This window comes from Eumetopias jubatus, unplaced genomic scaffold, assembly GCF_037043125.1.
Source record: "Eumetopias jubatus isolate StellerSeaLion01/CBP00866 unplaced genomic scaffold, mEumJub1_p1.0 scaffold_7, whole genome shotgun sequence".
NCBI classification, from domain to species: domain Eukaryota; kingdom Metazoa; phylum Chordata; class Mammalia; order Carnivora; family Otariidae; genus Eumetopias; species Eumetopias jubatus.
In genome coordinates, this window is record NW_028274813.1 from 93,725,588 (window position 1) to 93,746,539 (window position 20,952).

At 45.3% G+C, this 20,952-nt stretch overlaps 1 protein-coding gene across 1 annotated transcript in view; it reads right to left on the reverse strand.

Moving 5' to 3' along the window:
• Positions 1-753: 753 nt before the first annotated feature.
• The window catches only part of ONECUT1 (one cut homeobox 1), a 37,170-nt gene continuing 16,971 nt past the window's right edge, over positions 754-20,952 (reverse strand). The window contains exon 2 of the mRNA XM_028100308.2: positions 754-1,046. Within this exon, the coding sequence (XP_027956109.1) occupies positions 754-1,046 (293 nt within the window). The remainder of the gene's footprint in view (positions 1,047-20,952) is intronic.

The following is a 20,952-nucleotide window of genomic DNA, read 5'->3' on the forward strand; positions in this document are numbered from 1 at the left end:
TTTTTTTAAATGGATGAACTCTTGTTTCATTTCTTAAAAAATATCTGAACATTCCTTAACAAACAAAGAGAATGCACTGGTTTAGGTGTCATTCAAATTTTCTTTGCTGGGTTTGAATCTGCATTTAGGTTGCGGGCCTGGCAGGTTCAAACGCTAGGCTAGACGAGCGAAATCACATTCCTATCCAATGAAATCAGACAACCCCACACTATGTTGGTTGTACCCCTATAGCACAACCCTTCCTGAAGACCAGCCCTGTCTAAGTCCCTAACCACTGGTGGTGTGTGCATGTGTGTGTGTGTGTGTGTGTGTGTGTGTGTGTGTGTGTGTGTGTGTGTATGCACTCACGTACCCACACACAGTACTGAGACACCATACACCTTCGCGGCATGGTGGAACAGATGAGAAAGTCTGATCTTAAGAGATGTCCACTCAATGGCTCAAAATCACTATGCTCCAAACCACGGAACAGCCAAGCACAGCGAGAATGATCATGGATGGAAGGTGTGAAATCCAGTGGTGCTTTCCCGCTCATAATTTTTCTTGCCAAGTCGTTGCCCCGCTGAAGTGTGTGTCTCCGAACAAAGTCAGAATGCAGGTGAGCGAAGTCTTTGGTTTCTTTGGACTATAAATAACGCTTTTTTCTTCTTCAAATATTTCTAAGTATAAACCTGCTATCTTGAGGTCCTGGTCTTTTAAAAATTTTTTTTTATTTAAAGCTTTTCCACCGAGGTTTAGTTCGTGGTTATTCCTTCATGCTTTGGTACAAGTGCTTGATGAAGAAGATGAGTTGCCTGAATTGGAGCTGCCTTCGTCCTGCCACTTGTCCAGACTCCTCCTCCTCGCGTTCATGAAGAAATTGCTGACGGTGCTCAACTCCAACCCCAGCTGCTGGGAAATAGTGATTTGCAATTCTTTGGACGGGCGCTTGTTTTCCTTGAATATTGCATGTAGAGTTCGACGCTGGACATCTGTGAAGACCAACCTGGGCTTTTTGGGTGTGTTGCCTCTATCCTTCCCATGTTCTTGTTCTTTCCTTTTGCATGCTGCAAAAAACAAAAAACAAAAAACAAACAAACAAAAAACCACAGCGGATGTTAGAACAAACTGCCCGGAATATTCGAGAGTAGGAAGGCAGAGCCAATAACATTTATTTGCCATTCCTCACGGACCACTTTGTGGCTGCTGAGCTCTACTTTTAGGACCATGGTGGGCTGGGAGGGAAGTGTGATACAAGGATGGAGAATTTGGAGGAGGTGGGGTTCTGTGAATCCTGGGTGTGGGTCCTGGCGAGTGGTAAACCAATGAACTCCACCTTGGCCTCAGATACCTCATTGGCAGAACACAGGGTTCTGGCAAAACAAACTTGTTGCTTGAATTTTTATATCACCATCTGCAAAATGGATATAAGAATAACAGTCCACCTGCATGGTTCAGTTGGTTAAGTGTCTGCCTTCGGCTCAGGTCATGATCCCAGAGCCCTGGGACTGAGTCCCACATAGGCTCCTTGCTCAGTAGGAAACCTGCGTCTCTCCCTCGGCCTGCCACTCCCCCCACTTGTGCTCCCTCTCTCTCTCTGCCAAAAAAAGAAAAAAGAAAAAAAAAGAATACCTACCTTGCTGGATTGTGGTAAGGATTTATGAAATAGTATATGCAACAGTTTATGTTAACTGAAATGCTTTATGAATGCAAAGTCTTATCACCTAGAAGTGGCCGTACCCCTCAAGGGTTCTACAGTCTGCTCCTGGTGGAATACTAAGAGCCTAAGAGAGTCTGAAAACAATATAAAAAGGAATTGCATTTGTTATCCTTCTGATCTCTTTTGTTTCCCAGACAACTTCGTATGTAAGAAAACTGTAGATAGCATGCTACCATACCCATCAGTCTTCCACTGATTATTCAGTGGAACCAGGACTCTTGGAGGTGTGAAGGCTACTTCCTTGCCACTGGGGCTAAACCTGTTGCGTGAGGCACATTCCCCTTGGGGGTTCTCTATGCCTCCTGTTTGCTCTTCATGAAAGTTTTCCTTTTGGAGTGCCCCTCTTCCCCTACCTTAGCTCCCACACAGAAGGCCCATTCCCTGCTCATGTCTTTTGGTCCTGCATCATGTATCATGCTTCTTGGCTGCTAGAACTATTCTGGTGTATCATCCCATTGGGGATGGCCCTTGGGCCCCCAGGGTTTGGTGTTGGATCAGTGTTTCTCCTCATCTTGGGGGCCATACTTCCTCTTTGTAGACTAATATGGCTCACCAGCTTCCACCTGCCAAGGAGGCACTAAGGGCTGCATTGCTAACAGCACCCTTCACCCACTCCTAATTTCCACCACCAATCAATCTCTACAGCCATCCCCAAATAACCATATAATCTATATAAAAATGATGCTCGGGGCAACTGGGTGGTTCAGTTGGTTAAGCATCTGCCTTTGGCTCAGGTCATGATCCCGGAGTCCTGGGATCAAGCCCTGCATCGGGCTCCCTGCTCGGCGGGAAGCCTGCTTCTCCCTCCCCCACTCCCCCTGCTTTTGTTCCCTCTCTCGCTGTGTCTCTCTCTGTCAAATAAGTAAATAAAATCTTTTAAAAAATGATGCTCTGGTTATGCTAATGCAACTTAAGATAAGGCTCCTATGCCCTGACTCCAATCAGACTGCTACCTCTCAGCACCCACACAGGCACTGGGGACCAGACTGCTGCCTCTCAGCACCACACAGGCACTGGGGACCAGCCAGTGCTCTCTTCATTTCTGGCCGGCTATACTCTGACGTGAGCTCCAGTCACAGTGAGGGGCAGATGGGGCATCTTCCTGGTGGGGGTAGAGGCTATTAGTCTTTTCTTTCCCTTTCTCTTTCTTTTCTTTCTTTTTTCTTCCTTCCTTCCTTCTTTCCTTCCTTTCCTTCCTTTCCTTCCTTCTTTCCTTCCTTTCCTTCCTTTCCTTCCTTCCTTCCTTCCTTCCTTCCTTCCATTTCTCTTTCTTTCTCCCTCTCTCTCCCCCTTCCTCAATTTCTCCGTCCCTTCCTTCCTTTCTTTCCTTTCCTTTCTTGGCTTGAGCAATGCAACAGCCTTTATTGTTGCAGTTAACACTGATACAGATGTTTCATTCTGGGTCAGGGCTACCCCCACCCCACTCCACCCTACCCCTTGGTCCTCATCAATGTGGAACTTTGGGGAGGAGGGGCAGAATCCCTAAGCAGAGCTGGAGAGAGGCAAGCGGGACTGGTAAATATGGGGGTCACCTGGAACCAAGGGTTCAACAGGGTCAGGATGCTTGAATCCTTTGTCCTGATGGGGGCTGGGAATACTTGCATCCTGGGTTCAAGATGTGGCAATGCCCTGACCTGGGTTCAAAGCTGGGGTGGGGTGTGGAAAAGCCTTAGACCAGGGTTCAGGAAAATGCCTTGGTTCCAGATCTTAGCTTTGGGAATGAGCATGGGAAATGGGTGGTTCCAGATTGGCAATGGGGGAATATCTCTGGTTCCAGAGTTTGAGGTTGACCCTGGATGCTCCGATCTCCAAGCCCCAAGTTCAGGGCTGGGGTAGAGTCCGGTCCCTTATGCAACAGGGGCTGGGTAGGGGGATATCCCAATTTTGGAACTCGGGGGAGGGTTGCAGATGTCCTGCTCTTTGAAGTGGAGAGAGCACTCTATTTTAAGGGCTGGGAAAGGGCTCTGGGTCCCTGGGTCAGACCCAGAGTGGGGGTGGCATTCTCCAGGTCTTGGGTACAGATCCCAGGCCCCCAGGATCCAGCCTCTTGCTCTTGCCCCAGTACCTCCAGTTGCAGCCCCACTGGCGTCAGTTGAGGCCAATACTCTCAATCTTGTTCGTGAGGTTTTGCAGGTGCAGTGAGGTGTGCACCAGAATCAGAAGCAGGGGCCCAGAAACACTGAGCAGGAAGGTGCTGCCCATGGCCCAGAGGACGAGGAGGCTGACGGCAAGCACTGCGGCCGGGTGGGTGGTGGGGTGGCCACTTGAGTCTCAGCCGAGGGCTGCTGTCCCTATCAGCGCACTTAGGAGGCTGTGCAGCATGAGGGTGTACCTGCTTCTGGATCATTCCAGTCATACCCAGGCTCCCCTCCAAGCCCAGAGCCTCCACAGGTCCATCCTCCCAACCCTTCAGGTTGACCATATCTCTGTCCCTGTCTCTGCTGGAAGTCCCATCATTCTTTAGTATGTCCTCAGCCCTCCAGTTGGCTGCCCTGCCTATTGCTGTCTCTGCTCCACCTCCTGCCTCTTTCTGCTTTTTAATATTTATTTATTTGACAGAGAGACACAGCGAGAGAGGGAACACAAGCAGGGGGAGTGGGAGAGGGAGAAGCAGGCTTCCCGCCGAGCAGGGAGCCCGATGTGGGGCTAGATTCCAGGACTCTGGGATCACGACCTGAGCTGAAGGCAGACGCTTAACGACTGAGCCACCCAGGTGCCCGGGCTATGCCCCTTTTCAACATGAGAGACAGCATCAGCATAATGAGAAGTATGTACTAAATGTGCAATCCCTCAGAGCATCGAGCACATGTACCGAACCAGCTGAATTTCCCCAAACAGAATCTCGGCCCCTGGGGACCGATAGCCCTCACTGGGCAACTAGATTAAGTCTCTGAAAGAACAGCTGACTAGACTGAAGGCACCTCTAGTTAGTTTGAATTAGCCCATGTAGACCAGCTTTATACAATACTGATGCACATGGCTGATGGAGTCATTCCTTCACTTTCACAAATGAATATGACACAGGCTTTGCTCTTAAGGAGGTCAGTCTAATGATCACTGAAGCAAATGACTGTACGTATAAAAAGAGTATACAGGATTATTACTTCGGCTTGAGGATATTAATGAAGGCATCAAAGAGGAGGGGGTGCTTGCACTGGTCCTGAAAGGATGAGTAGGAGTTTGTTAATGAGAGCCGTGGGACAAACTCCTGCCCAGCATGGGGAGCAGTGCTCATGAAGGATTCATAAATGTTAGTAGACAAAGATCAGATTTGAATTATCTTGTTGGTAAGGGGGAATTACTGAAAGATTTTGAGAAAGGGTTTGTGTTATTAAATTTGGGTCTAGAAAAACCCCTCTGGTGGGGTGGTGGGGGATAAATTGGAAAGCAGCAAGATTAGGGACAAGGAGGCTGTTACCATCCTGATCCCCTCAGGAGTAAGGCACTCATTCCTCCACCTGCTGCAAGAGTTGGTGGCTGGTGGCCCTCAGCTGAGGTCCATTCTGGGAATTGCCTTGAGGTGGGGTGGGGTGGGAGCTGCCTACATCCAGTGGGGGCGGGAGGGGAGTAGGGGATGGGGGTACGGAGGATGGAGGCTGAAGAGAGTGGGAATGTACCCTCTCCCCAACCCCTTGCACCAAGTTGGGACAATAGCACCCCACAGAGTTGGTTGAGGCTATTCTTGCAACTATCAAAGTTCAACTTCTTCAGCCTGGTTTTTCTTCCTCCACTCTCCCAACAGGGATTATTCTCCATAGCTCTCTCTGATAACCTGCCTCCATGCAAGTCTCAGAAACCCAGAGTCTGCTTCCCAGAAAACCTGACCTGAGAAAACCACTGTAGTGAGGACCCCAAATTAGACAATGACAGTTGGGGGAGGAATATGGAGACCAAATTCAAGCTTCTTGGAAGACAGACTCAGGAGGACTTAATGACAACATGGCTGGGAGGGTAGAATTCTGAACAAGTCCCAGGTTTCTGATTGGAAGGTGGTGAGGAGGCCATTAAGGAATGCAGATGGAGAAATGAATTTTATGAGAGCAGCAATCACTTCTATGTGGGACAAACTGCATTTGAAGTGCTTGTTGGACATTCTGTTAAAGATCTCCAATAGGTTGTTGTCCAGCAGACAGCCCAACATATGGGGCCTGGAGCTCTGGGGTGGGGGCAGGTGTGGGTTAGGACTATAGACTGGGAAGTCATTAGGGCTCTAGATGGTAAATTACACAGAACATACCTATGGAAATGAAAGTAATTGAGCATCAGGTACAGACTCAACTTATTTATCGTTCAAAAGGCAGAGTTAAGGGAAATCACAAAGAAATATCCATTTTCCACCTAACCAGTTTGTATATTTGAATGACTTCAATCTGGTCCTTGGCATTTGGCAGGATTGAGTGGGCTGAGGCTACTTCCAAAACAGCATTTCCCAAATGGTGTCAGAGGAATGATACCGTCTCCAATGGGTTCCAGGAAAAGATGGTTTGCAGGTCAAGTACATTTGGGAAAAACCTACCATATATAGAGCTTCTTCCTCGAAATTCACAATATGTGTTAGCACATGTAATTATGTTTCCCAAATTTATTTAGTCCTAGAACTCTGTTTAGTAGGGACTGTCTATTAATGTCTCATGCAATACTAATGTTGGGGAAATGCAGTTTGGAAGTCTTTGCCCTGAGCTTTCAAGCATTACAGATGTCACGATGTCAGTGAGATTCTCCAGGCGCAGGGAGCCTGGCTGACTCATTCCATATAGTTTATTAGGGACTGTCTATTAATGTCTCATGCAATACTCATGTTGGGGAAATGCAGTTTGGAAGTCTTTGCCCTGAGCTCTCAAGCATTACAGATGTCACGATGTCAGTGAGATTCTCCAGGTGCAGGGAGCCTGGCTGACTCATTCCATATCTCCAGGGCATCCTGGCATAGTGCCTGGCTATAAGGGGCACTCACTACCTGTGTGGGTACTACAGAGGGGTGGCTGTGACTCCGTGTATGTGGTATATCTGGAGAGAACTCTGTGCAGATGTTGGAATTGCTGAATTAGAACACAGAGATATCAGTAGAGTGTACTAAAGCTTGTTGAGGGTCACTGGGTGACCTTAACAAAGAGGCTAGGAGGAACAACCAACAGAAATAAAACTGTGCTTCTAGAAGCTTGTACAAAACTACAGTGGTTAGAACTGTCAAGAGAATATGAACGAGAAGAGTGCTTTGGAATTTCCATGGAATACATTTCAGGGTAGAGATTACCCATTATAAGGTAGGAAACCACCCACTGGAGGTCATGAGAGTCCACGCAGTGTGCAAGGTGGAGAGCAGGAATAGGGGAGTGGAGTGAGGCATCACACGAGGTACTGCTGCTCAGGGAACAACACTGTCTGTGTTTTATGTGAGAGTTACACATTTTGTTTAGGTGTACAGTTTCCATTACAAATAGAGAAGTACTTATCATAGAACTGGATTGTAGGAAAGAGGATTCTTATTGTTTTGAAAGGTAAGGCTGAAGAGGAAGATGACCTGTCAGGAGTCACCTTTCTGAAAGTGGGCCTCAGATATATTTGCAGTATGCAGCAGCAGAGTATAGTGAGCCTATTTGACAGGAGACTTTGATCTTCTCTATGAGCAAGGTCACTCCCCTAAGTGGGAGGCAGAAGTAGGCATGGGAGATGGCAAAAGGCAGATATGACTTTGTGTACCATAAGAATAAAGATTGCAAAGAATTATTATTTATTTTTAAAAGGCAGCACATGAGGATATGGATAAAAGACAGAGGCTTTCATTTTAGGCATGCCTGGGACCTGTGCTTTGCCCATAGCTGGCAAGACTGAGCCAATTGTATTTCAAGAAATATGAATTCTGCAGGATATTGAAAGGTATTCCATGAACAATGAGTTTTGAGTTCAGTTTGGGAAATGCTGAGTTAATTAATGATTAAACAAGCTTCTTTAATGTGGGACTTCTCAGAGCCTTTAATATGTTAAGGTGCACTGATACTAACAGGGTCTCCCAAAATTTAATATATTAATGTGCACTGATACTTATGGGGTCTCCCAAACTTCTTTGATTAAGGAACTCTATTCAGGGAATTTCTCTCAGTAATAGTGTTGCTTAGAATGGTGTTTCTTGGGGCGCCTGGGTGGCTCGGTCGGTAAGCAGCTGCCTTCGGCTCAGGTCATGATCCCAGGGTCCTGGAATCAAGCCCCACATCGGGCTCCCTGCTCAGCGGGGAGTCTGCTTCTCCCTCTCCTCCCTGCTTGTGCTCTCTCTCTTGTCTCTCTGTCCCTCTCTCTCGCAAATAAATAAATAAAATCCTAAAACAAATAAAAAGAAAAAGAACAGATAATATACATTGAAGTGATTATTTTTTTTAAAGATTTTATTTATTTGAGAGAGAGAGAGCACATGAGAGGGGGCAGGGTCAGAGGGAGAAGCAGACTCCCTGACGAGTAGGGAGCCCGATGTGGGACTCGATCCCAGGACTCCAGGATCATGACCTGAGCTGAAGGCAGCCGCTTAACCAACTGAGCCACCCAGGCGCCCTGTTGAAGTGATTATTAAAACTATAAACCCTTAAGGGAGTATTCTAGATGTTTGCAGATTAATTTTTTACTCCTTCCCTTCTTCTTTAGCCATGATACAAGTATAAACACTGAATTTGCACAGTAGGCTGGAATCTTTGTTCTGATTCTAGCCTGTGGCATGAAATTGGACACATCATTTGATCTTTCTTTCTGCCTTCTTTAAATGAGCAGACTATGTTTCAAGGCCCCTATGGATGCAAAAGCCCTGTGAGTTGATAAACACATGGCTGCAGTGTCCCTCCTGGTTTCCAAAGTCTATTATCTTCTCAAAAAATTCCCCAAATAACCTTACTCTGTTGTTGAGAATATATAGCCACGATGTTGACTTTCCTTTTCTCCTACCTCATGGCTTCTCAAAAGGAGCAAGTAATGGCTCTGCAGGAATATCAGCCAGTGCTGCAAATAATACTGATCCATGTTCATCTGAATGAAGGTGATACACATAAACTCACATTCCGCATAGCTGTCTCGACTTCTAAAGTTTATGAGCTCTGGAGATTAAAGCAGTTACAACAATCAGTACTGCGGACACTGAGAACAGTTAAGCATTTGCCCACCTAGGATTCTAAGCCATTAAACAACTGTAGTTTATATTTTTACTGAGCCGCTACTTTTTCATTACAACTGTAGGGCAATTTATGTAACTTGCTTCCTGACTTTCTGAATCATTTGTCCTAGAGTTGGCTGCTTCACATAAGATGCAAATGTGGGTGAGGGGTAAGGCTGTCTTCTTGGGGGTGGTAGAACTGTGTCTGTTTCACTGTGCTTACCGAGGGTACACTGTGGGTCCAGATAGGGTCAGACCAGTGTACTCTCTATTCCCAGTCTATGAGTGAGGAAAGCTCTGTAAAAAGCATTGCACTGGTCATCAGAAGTGTTGGGCTGTGGTTCTGACTCTGTCATTAATTAGTTGAATGACTGCGTTAAATCCCTTAACCAAGCCGGGCCCAGGTTCCTTAACTGTATCTGTATAACAGAAGGGATTGGATAAATAACTTACAGTCCCTTCAAGGTGCAGCTCTTTGACCTGATGTGTGTAAACAGCTTTCCACATGACTCCAGGGGGAAGCAGCAGGCAGTGCAGACCCTGTTCAGGACTATTGGTTTCTACATCATTCATGGGCACCTGGACAAGTGTGAGGGTTGAACTGTTTACTCTAGGGGACCGCTGGGCAATCCTTCCAGGACACACCCCCTCTTTTGTCAGGCTGTCCATATACCACTACTACCTCCATCTCACTTCTGACAGGCAGAGATGGTCAGGGGGGAATTAGAGAGAGAAGATCTTTGGGGCAGAGCACCTTCCAATGAGGGAGGAAGGGAAAAAAAACACCTGTGTGTACGGTAAACAAAATTATCCGGTAGGATCGGAAAATTAGACTCCATAAATTGTGTTATTCTTAGACATAATTTGTAAAGGTCCATTAGAAAATTCTAGCTTACCTTAGTTATACTAAGAAGGACTATGGAGAATATGTGTTTTTTTGGGGGGGGGTGGATGCATAGGTAGAAAAGTGAAAAATCAGGGATGGGGGCTCACTTCTAGGCAATCATACTGATAGAATAAGATGGGAATGGGGCCAAATGAAGGGCAAACCTATGTCTGTCACTTTAAAGGCACTACTGAATCCGGTAACCGCTCTGTGAGGACCTATTTCAATATGGCTGAGAGAAATTTAGGGACATATCCTGTGGGGAGGGCAGTTTTGGCCTTGATGTCTGGATGGAGAACCCGAGAGAGGCAGGGTAAAATGACTGAGGGACCCAGGGAAGAACCAGACCTGGGTGATGCAAATCAGATTCATTTGGTGGTCTGAATATAATGGATTGAGGGAGGACTGTATGCCTACAGCTTCCCCCTTCATACGTGGCTTGCGCCCTGTGAGACCCTGTGCTATGGCCAAGTATTTTCTCCCTCCAAAAAACTGCCCGAGTGTCTGCTGTCTCAACATACTCCCAGGGTATGTGGTTCAGAAAGAAGTAAAGGGGAAAGCTGAGATTTCCAGGGCACCACAAAACTGTGGCATTTTAGTAGGGCCTTGCTAGAGACCCCATGTCTTCGCCCTAAAGGCCAATCTTGGTGGGATGCCTGGGTAGCTCAGTCAGTTAAATGTCTGCCTTCGGCTTGGGTCATGCATGATCTCAGGGTCGTGGGACCGAGCCCCACATCGGACTCCTTGCTTGGCGGGAAGCCTGCTTCTCCCTCTCCCTCTGCTGCTCCCCCTGCTCATTCTTTCTCTCTCTCTGTCAAATAAATAAATAAAATCCTAAAAAAAAAAAAAAAGCCAATTCTGGTGCTGAAAACTTCTTGAGTAGGTAAGCTGGTGATGTCCCACATCATTCAGGCGAGGCCCAGCCTGGATTTGGAGAGGAAAGTCCAGGCAGCTGCTAAGGCTCTCAGTTCTTCTGCTGCTCTAGTACCTCCAAGGTTAGGTGGGGCACACTGGTAACATAAAGGGGCACCCTAAAATTCTGCCCAGATTCCTGATTGGCTTGCCGGAGATATCCCTGCACACTCTGCTCAGGGGAGCTCAGGGCTTCAGGGGTAGGGAAGAAAGGATAAAAAAGCAGCTGGGTCAGAATAGGCAAATCCACAGGGACAGAAAATAGGTTGGTGGTTACCTATGGCTGAGTGGGTAGTGGGAGGAAATGCCAGTGACTGCTCATGGGTGTAGGGTTTCTTTTGGGGGGAAGTGATGAGAAGGTTCTAAAATTGGTTATGGTGATAGTTGCACAGCTCTGTGAGTCTACTAAAACCACTGAATGATACCCTTTAAATGGGTGAATTGTATGGTATGTAAATTATAGCTTAATAAAATTGTTTATGGAAGAAGTCGCTGGGCATGCACACAGGATGAGTCCTCTGTTATCACTCCGTCTGCCCCTGAGGAGGACCCTCTTCTAAACTGTGGCAAGAGAAAGCAGGGGTCGGCTCTTCATGTCTACTGAGCCCCCAAAAACTCTCTCTTGACAGCTGAAGCTGCTTTTCTTTTCTTTTTCTTTAAAGATTTTATTTATTTATTTATTTATTTGAGAGAGAGAGTGAGTGAGCAGGGAGGAGGGGCAGGAGGAGAGGGAGAAGCAGGCTCCCTGCTGAGCTGAGAGCCCGATGTGGGGCGAGATCATGACCTGAGCCAAAGGCAGATGCTTAACTGACTGAGCCACCCAGGCGCCTTGAAGCTGCTTTTCAAAGCAAACTCTACGTGGAGGAGCAAGAATGCAAATAAAACAGATTTCAGTAAAACAAGATAGTGGTTGTAAGAGATGTAAAAAGCAGAACTCTGGACGTGAACATTGCAGGTTCCTGAGCCCATTTTACAGGCCAACACCTGCACTGTGGAGATCAGACAGCTAGCGAATGGGCTGCAACGGTTTCAGGATTATAGCTGAGACTCTAGGAGTGCTGGAGTGCTTTGCCTTGCATTATTTTGCTATACCACACATATTTTTTATAAGCCAGGCCCCCAGTTGTTTTTGGAATGAGGCAGCTCTTGAATGTCAGCTTTAGAGGGCACAGCAGAATGCACAATGTACCATTTAAACAGCAACTCTAGTGAGTTCTAACTGATATGGTCAAAGGCAGCCTTTGCACGGGGACACACACAAATTGTCTGGAAACTGGTGCCCGGCAGGGGGAGGTGGAGCCAATGCAACCTGCTGGCCACAAGCTAGCTTCGCTCATGTCTGTGAGTTTGTGGGTAGCCAGGGCACCAGTGGAAACTCTTCTGGACGTGTACGTGGAAGGTCTACTAGAAACCTGCCATCAGACATTCCCAGCCAGAATAACCCCTATAATTCACCCCTGCATCTTGCTTTACAGTGCTTAAAACATCACCATTGAACCTTCTTATGTGATCCCCACAAAACTCAAGTGAGGTAGAAATGGGTATTCCTTCTTTTTCTGTAGATGAAGGAACAATGTCAGAGTGGCTGGGTAACTTGCCTATGGGCACCACAGCTGATGGGGTGGGGGACCTCCAGCCCAGTGCGCCCTGCAGGCAGATGTCAGCCTCTGAAACGATTAAATGGGCAGGAGCAGTGGGTGAAAGGGACCCCAGGGAACCCACAGCCACAGTGAGCAGGGCAGGAGCAGTTGGGGACCGAGCAGCAGGCCTGTTGTCAGCCAGCCCCGTCTTGCCGTGCCTGAAAGGATTACAGTGAGCCCATCCAGGAGAGTGGGCGCATAGACGTTGAACTGGAGGGAGTTCGGGCAGGGTGGGGACAGCACACCCCCACTGGCCTGGGGGAGGGAATCTAGTTCCAGTAGGGATGCCAAGGAGCAGGGGACAGCTATCTCCATGGGGATGTGTGCTTGGAGAGGAAGCTACATGAAACTGAGCTGATCAAATGGAAAAAGAAAGATGGGGAGCAGCTAAAGCTGGGAGTGTGCTCCATCCTATTCTGGTTGGAAAAGTCACCCAAACCCCTCACCACCCTGCCCTGTTGGCTCCTTTGACAGAGCCATCCAGAACAGAGATCGGCCTTCCCGTGCATCTGCTGCCTGGACTCCTTCTGGAGTCAGCATATAAAATATTTCCCTCAACCTCTCTACTCTAGCTAAAGCTCAATAGTCTGTAGCCCAGGAGGTTAGGCTATTGGACTTTACGATCCACAGGGCAGAGGCTGCCTGTGCTTGGGAGGGGTGGAACAGGACCAGTCAAAACATGTGGCTGCTTCCCCTGTGCTAAGCTCCACACGTGTATCACCTTACAGAGCCTCTCAACAAGTATGGGAGGTAGGTACTACCATCATCTCTAGTTTACAGATGGGCAGCCTGAGGTTCCGGGATCCAGGAACTGGCCTAAGGGCACCGGGACAGTAAATGGTGGAGCTGGGATGATAGCCTGGGCAGGGCCTGCTGGTGGTACTGGAGGAGATGAGGAGGGTGGCCTAGGTACTCCTCGGGCACAAACCAAGAGGACACCAGAGAATCATACCAGCTTTCACTCTCTGGGACCCTAGACTATCTTAGTTCTTCTCCCCACAAACTTTGTCTTCTCCCATTTGTTCTGTGTTCCTTCTCATACAGGCCCAACCTGAGCGAGAACAGTGAGCTGAGAATCCTCACTGAATGAATACATTTTCATATCCCTATGGTACTTGCGTTGTCCTCTTGCTGGCCATTCACACCCACGCGTACACATTTTCTTGAGCACAAGCTCAAGCCTTTCCACGCTCACAGGAAGAAACACCCACTATCTGACCCTCCCTTCCATGAAGCTCTTTCCCTGCATTGTAGCTTCAAAGGAACCACTGCCTCACACTGGCTTGTTCAGTTAGTAGCAAAAGGTAATGTGGCTCTTTTCTGAGAACCTGGCTCAGAAATTCTGATTTTCGAATTCCTACACTTCTCTCTTTTTTTTTATTATATATATATATATACACATACAAACATACATACATATATATATTTATTTATATTTTTTATTATGTTCAGTTACCCACTGTACATCATTAGTTTTTGATGTAGAGCTCAATGATTCATTAGTTATATATAACACCCAGTGCTCATCACAACATGTGCCTTCCTTAATACCCATTACCCTGTTTCCCCATTCCCCCCACCCCCCTTCCCCCTGAAACCCCCAGTCTGTTTCTCGGGGTCCATAGTCTCTCATAGTTTGTCTCCCTCTCTGATTTCTCCCCCTTCGGATTTCCCTCCCTTCCCCTATGGTCCTCCGGGCTATTGCTTATGTTCCACATATGAGTGAAACCATATGATAATTGTCTTTCTCTGCTTGACTTATTTCACTTAGCTACCCTACGACCCAGCAACTGCACTACTAGGTATTTACCCTAAAGATACAGATGTAGTGAAAAGAAGGGGCACATGCACCCCAATGTTCATAGCAGCAATGTCCACAGTAGCCAAACCGTGGAAGGAGCCAAGATGCCTTTCAACAGATGAATGGATAAAGAAGATGTGGTCCATATATACAATGGAATATTACCCTACACTTCTCTTAATGCCTGATCCATTGGAGTTTTATCATATCGGTATCCCTCATCTTAAAGAGCCCCTCAATATTTTGGACCCCAGTAACTGGAAACATGATACTAATGCCCTACTTTTGATGTTAATTCCTCAAAAAATCAAAACAAATGGTAGACCTGATGAATTACATGCTTATGATGTGTTATTATCTCATATAGGCCTACTGTGCATTGCAAGTCTTAGTTTATTGATCCTATTTCTTTAATTAATATCCATGTATAATACTTTATAATATTCGTAGTAATTGAAATTATAAAATGGAATTCCTTCAAAAATAACCTACAATTCTGACTTTTCACTAAGTTAGCAGAAATTTTCCATAATTAATTTCAAATTTCAGATTAGTGGTTTTCCTAGTATTTCTGGAAAGTTGTCCAGACTCAAATTGTAAATGCTATTTTCCCAATGGCATGTATAATTAGTCTCACAAGGGGCTCCCAAGAGCTTGAAAGGAAAGCTGTTAGTGGCTATTCCAGGACCTTGACACTGACTGCAACCACCTTTCCCATCTCACTACCTACGACTGCCTGCCCACCACCCCTACTGAGCCACACTGCTCAGAAGTCAGTCCTAGATCCACCATGAATTTTCTTACCTCTATTTCTTTTGCTCAAGTTGTTCCCTCACCCAGAATGTCCTCCCTTGTCTTTCTTTTCTATACGAAAGTTTCCCTATATACTCAAAGCCCAGTTCAAGTATCTCATTTTCTGCTAAGCCTTCTCCATCCCCTCTCCCATCCAAAGAGAACTCTTGTCTCCTATGCTCAGACCACCTCCCCACCATTTCCCCAGATAGTTATTTACCTACTCATCTCTCTCACTAGACCATGAGTTCCATAACAGTAGACCATGGATTATTTCTTTTTTTTTTTTAATTTTTTTTAAAAGATTTTATTTATTTAATTGACAGAGAAAGAGAGAGACAGAGAGAGAGGGAACACAAGCAGGGGGAGTGGGAGAGGGAGAAGCAGGCTTCCCGCGGAGCAGGGAGCCCGATGCGGGGCTCGATCCCAGGACCCTGGGATCATGACCTGAGCCGAAGGCAGTTGCTTAACCAACTGAGCCACCCAGGCGCCCCGACCATGGATTATTTCTTTGGCATATTCAGCATCCTTGTTGGAAAAAATAATTTGGATGTGGCCCCACAGAAAATGGAGACAACCAAGACACAAGTCCTTAAATTTTGAAAATGTGTACAGAGAATGAAATGCCATGAGATCTTTTTAATCCTTTCACTGGATAACTGTTTTGAAGCAGTTTAATGGTGCCATGGGGGATATTTCTAAATTGTCATTGAGAAGTCAGTGAAAGGGGGGCTGAGCCCCTGGTGAAGGAAACAGGTGCTGTCACCTCTCCTATGACTGAGTCCGAAGGTAGTTCAGGGCCAGGTGGGAAGGAGGCTGAAGTAACAGAGTGGAAGAGCAGAAGATGCAGAGGGGCTGAATTTGGGCTGGGGCAATGAAATAAGCTGCGAACAGGGCAGTCAGCCTCACCCAGATGAAGTACCTACGTGGGGGCACCGGGTATGGGAGGGCAGAAAGATACTGTGTTTATCCTTGCTAAGTCTGGGTGGTGATTGGTCCATGCACGCCTCAGTCAACTACAGGGATGCAGTCAAATCAAGGGGCAGAACAGAAAGGAACAGATTACCAGCTGTGAGCTTTTCAGCCCTGAGGATACCTCCTCCATCTTGAGTGTACTCTCAAATGTCTAACACGGAGGGGGCCCCCTCTGGCAAGTGACGGTACTTCACACTCGTCCTCTCTGCTTCCTGATTATCCTCCTGGCACCAGGAAGAGAAATAGAACTGGGGTGTTTATTTTCTCTTACGTTACACCTCCGCACCCACGCTGTGACAGAAAAATCCCTATTAGTCTGCACTGGACCTGTTCTATGGCTGTTACATTTAAAGATTTTTTTTTTAATTGAGAGAGAGAGAGGGAATGATAGAGAGAGAGCATGAGAGGGAGGAGGGTCAGAGGGAGAAGCAGACTCCCCGCTGAGCAGGGAGGGGGGGGGCCCCCCCCCATGCAGGACTCGATTCTAGTACTCCAGGATCATGACCTGAGCCGAAGGCAGTCGCCCAACCAACTGAGCCATCCAGGTACCCCTACATTTAGAATACATTTAAAGCACTACTTTACATAGTAACACCTGGTTCTGTGTACACACACATACACCTATCATAAACCCATGCTACATATTTCCAGCTATGCTTCTCATTCCCAGAGCTTGTAAAAACACAGGTTCCTGGGGCGCCTGGGTGGCTCAGTTGGTTAAGCGACTGCCTTCAGCTCAGGTCATGATCCTGGAGTCCCGGGATCGAGTCCCGCATCGGGCTCCCTGCTCAGCAGGGAGTCTGCTTCTCCCTCTGACCCTCTTCCCTCTCGTGCTCTCTATCTCTCATTCTCTCTCAAATAAATAAATAAAATCTTTAAAAAAAAAAAAAAAAAAAACACAGGTTCCTGGGCTCTACCTCAGAGTTTCTGAATCAGTAGGACTTCTAACAAGTTCCCCAGTGATGCTGGGGCATAGGTATGGGGTAAGAATTGCAAATGAACCCTACTTAAACATTTTTATACTAGGTTGTTTATTTTATGGGTATGGGTGAAGCAATTTTGAAATTATTTTAGGTGTATTATAAGATTGAGTAAATGAGTAAGTATGGGTGGTGGAAAGAGAAAGAAAGAGAGATGTTCTGGATGCCAGGGTTCTTACTGTAGAGGAAGGGGCAGACAGACCTACTTTGTTTCATTGTGCTTTGTGGATATTGCATTATTATTATTATTATTATTTTACAAGTTGAAGGTTTATGGCAATCCTCATGAAGCAAGTTTATTAGTGCCATTTTTCCAACAACATTTACTCACTCTGTGTTTCTGTGTCATACTTTGGTAATTCTTAAAATATTTCAAACTTTTTCATTATTACATTTGTTATGGTGATCTGTGATCAGTGATTATGACTTGCTAAAACTCAGATGATGGTTCACATTTTTTAGCAATTAAGTTTTTTAAGATTTTATTTATTTTTGAGAGAGAGCATGCACAAATGGGGGGAGGGGCAGAGGGAGAAGGAGGCTCCCCACTGAGCAGGGAGCCTGATGTGGGACCATGACCTGAGCTGAAGGCAGACATTTAACCTACTGAGCCACCCAGGCACCCAGCAATAAAGTATTTTTAATTAAGGTATGCACCTTTTATAGACATAATGATATTCTACACTTAATAATATAGTATAAACATAACTTTTATATGCACTGGGAAACCAAATAATTCATTTGACTCACTTTATTGCAATATGTGTCTTATTGCAGTGGTCTGAAACTGAACCCACAATATCTCCAAGATATGCCTGCACAAATATGGAATAGGAGAAGGCAAGAAAAAATCCTGTGGGTGTCTATTGCAACTGGATGTGAAGATATTGGTGTGAACTCATGATTTAAAAAATATGTAGTCGGGCGCCTGGGTGGCTCAGTTGGTTAAAAAATATGTACATAAGCGTGTTTATGAGTATATGTATATTATGTATGTATGAATATATATGTATATTTGCGTGCGTGTATATAAATAAGCATACATATATTTCCTGGATTTTTCTGGGGGATCCCAAAACAAAGTCACCCTAGCAGTTACCCCTAGCGCCCAGGACTTCTTGGTGTCTAATATCATTCCCCAGCATAATACATTAGAAAGTGGCATATTCTAGGGTTGGGACAGGGTAGGTAACAGATGAGCTTGGTACATCTTATTATAACACCAGAAAGTTAAAAAAAAAAAAAGGACGAATGTCACAAGAATGCAGGAGCCGGATTAAAGGGGCTCCCACTGGTCAAATCTGGGATAATTTGAGCACTGAAATACGTGAGTACTGTAATGAATTATAAAGCATCAGGGAAAAAAAGGAATGTCTGAGTTTACACCAATAATAAATGGATGAATCAATGAAAGGGAAGGGAGCGCTTACCAATGAAGAAAGCTGAGAGCTGTCTGCTAAACCTGGCAGGACTGCTGGAGATGGAGACTCATTCTGAAACCATTGTGATAAAAGACTAGATCAGGCAAGAATCAGTAGATGCTAAATCTATGGGGAATTTTTAAAAGAAGTAGGATATTTGCATCACCTTGAAGTGTCTACGCACAGATTGCTTATTAGTTGTAAGAAAGAAAAAAAAAAACAAAACAACCTCACAATAGTGATTATACAGTGGAGACACTTGGCAACAGCTTGACTGGCTGATCGAAATGAACTCACCAGTTAAGTGAGGGACAGACAGACTTTGTGGGCCTCTAATGTGATCCTCTGAGAAGGACACACCTCACCCATGCAGCTTTCTGGGTAAGAAAGCATCACCTCAATCCCTTCACAAGGAAACATCAGTCAAACACAAAATGAGAAATATTGTTTTTAAAAAGTGGGGATCAGAGATGCCTGGGTGGCTCAGTCAGTTAAGCGTCTGCCTTTGGCTCAGGTCATGATCTCAGGGTCCTGGGATCGAGCCCCACCTCGGGCTCCCTGCTCAGTGGGGAGTCTGCTTCTCCCTCTGCCTGCCGCTCCCCCTGCTTGTGCTCTCTCTCTCTGGCAAATAAATAAAATAAAATAAAATAAAAGTGGGGATCGTATGAGTCAAACATGTCAGTGTTATAAAAGGTAAAGAAAGGCTGTGGAATTTTTCAGATTAAAGAAAAAAGAGATATGACAACTCACCTCAAGATTGGATCCTGTCTTGGAGGAGAATAATGCTATGTAGGACATTACTGGGTAAACTGACAAGAGTGAACTGTAGTTGCATAAGGGAAGAGCTCTACTCGTGGAAATACACTCTTAAGTATTTTGGGGAAAGGGACCAAATGGATGTAACTTACCCTCAAATGGTCCATGAAAAAGATTTCTGTGTGTGTGTGTGTGTATGTATGTATATGAGAGAGAAAAAGAGAGACAGGGACAGAGAGGGAGCATGAGCACTTGACCATGTGTGCACATATGATAAAGCAAATGGGGCAAAAGCTAACAGTTGGTTGGCTGGTCCTGTTAACAATTGGGAAAAGGGTATATGGATGTTCTTTGTACTGTTTTTTAAAAAACTTGAAATAATTTCCAAATAAAAATTTAAAAAAATCAAGCTTTTGGATAGTAGTTAATGACATTGTCAACTGTAAATTCTCTATGAGCTCAATTTTGTGAAAAATAAAAAATTTAAATGTATCTTTATCCTTGTACTTTTATTTATTTAAAAGATTTTACTTATTTGAGAGAGAGAGAGCACGCGCGAGCGCACAAGCAGGGGGAGCGGCAGGCAGAGGGAGAAGCAGACCCCCCACTGAGCAGGGAGCCCAACGCTGGGCTCTTTCCCAGGGCCCTGAGATCATGACCTGAGTGGAAGGCAGACACTTAACTGACCGAGCTACCCAGGCACCCCCTGTTTTGTTTTTTTTTTTAAAGACTTATTTATTTTATATATAGAATATGTGTGTGAGTAGCCTGGGGTGGGGCGTGGCAGAGGAAGAGGGTGAGAGAAACTCAAGCAGGCTCCACCTTGAGTGCAGAGCCCCATTTGGGGGCTTGATCTCAAGATCCTGAGATCAGGACCTGAGCTGAAACCAAGTCAGGTGCTTAACCAACTATACCACCCAGGTGCCCCATCTTTGTACTTCTAAAAAGCTAGAAGGAAACAAGCCAACAAATCACAGGTATCATCTCTGGATTACGGAATGGATAATTTGATTTTGTTGGATTGTTTATAATGTTTCATATTTTCCAAAGCTTCTACATCTAGTACATATTACTTTAATAACTAGAGAAAAATTATTTTTGAAGGAGTAAAACAAATATTCAGTAATGTTTTATGTATAATGTTTGACTGCTGTGTCATTCATTAGTAATGGTAAAAACAAAGCCAAATCCAAACCTCTGAAATCACTGAAATGTCCAGTGACAGAAAAGTTGTTGGAAAGGTTGTATCAGTTATGATACTTTTAAATATTATAAAGTCATAAAAATTTATGCTTACCCAATCAATTTATGGACCAACCCAAGTGTCCAAAAGTAGGGGATTGCTTAAATTACAGCATAGATATAAAACACAAAATGTATAATGTTTTCTGACATAGAGTGCTCTAAGAGCAGAGGGAACTGTCTTTGTCCTTCTTTGTCCATCTCTGCCGTCCTGCAAATCACAAACACCTTATCTATTCATATCTGCTACATGAATGAATGCTGGTCATGAGCTGTTTGGGAGGGAGAGGGATGATGGAATTATCAGGGATTTTTATTGTCTCCATTATTCTTTTATGTATTTTCAAATGTTCTACTGTAAATTTAATAATATGGGATTTTTAATTTAATTTTAATTTTAATTTTTTTAAAGATTTTATTTATTTATTTGACAGAGAGAGACACAGCGAGAGAGGGAACACAAGCAGGGGGAGTGGGAGGGGGAGAAGCAGGCTTCCCACAGAGCAGGGAGCCCTATGCAGGGCATGATCCCAGGACCCTTGGATCATGACCTGAGCCGAAGGCAGATGCTTAACGACTGAGCCACCCAGGCGCCCCGGGATTTTTAATTTTAAAAAGTTATAAAATAGTGTGTATTACCCCACTGAGGAAAGATAAGAAGGATATTCACCAAAAGGAGGGGTTATCTCAGAGTGGGAGTGTTATGGGTAATTCTT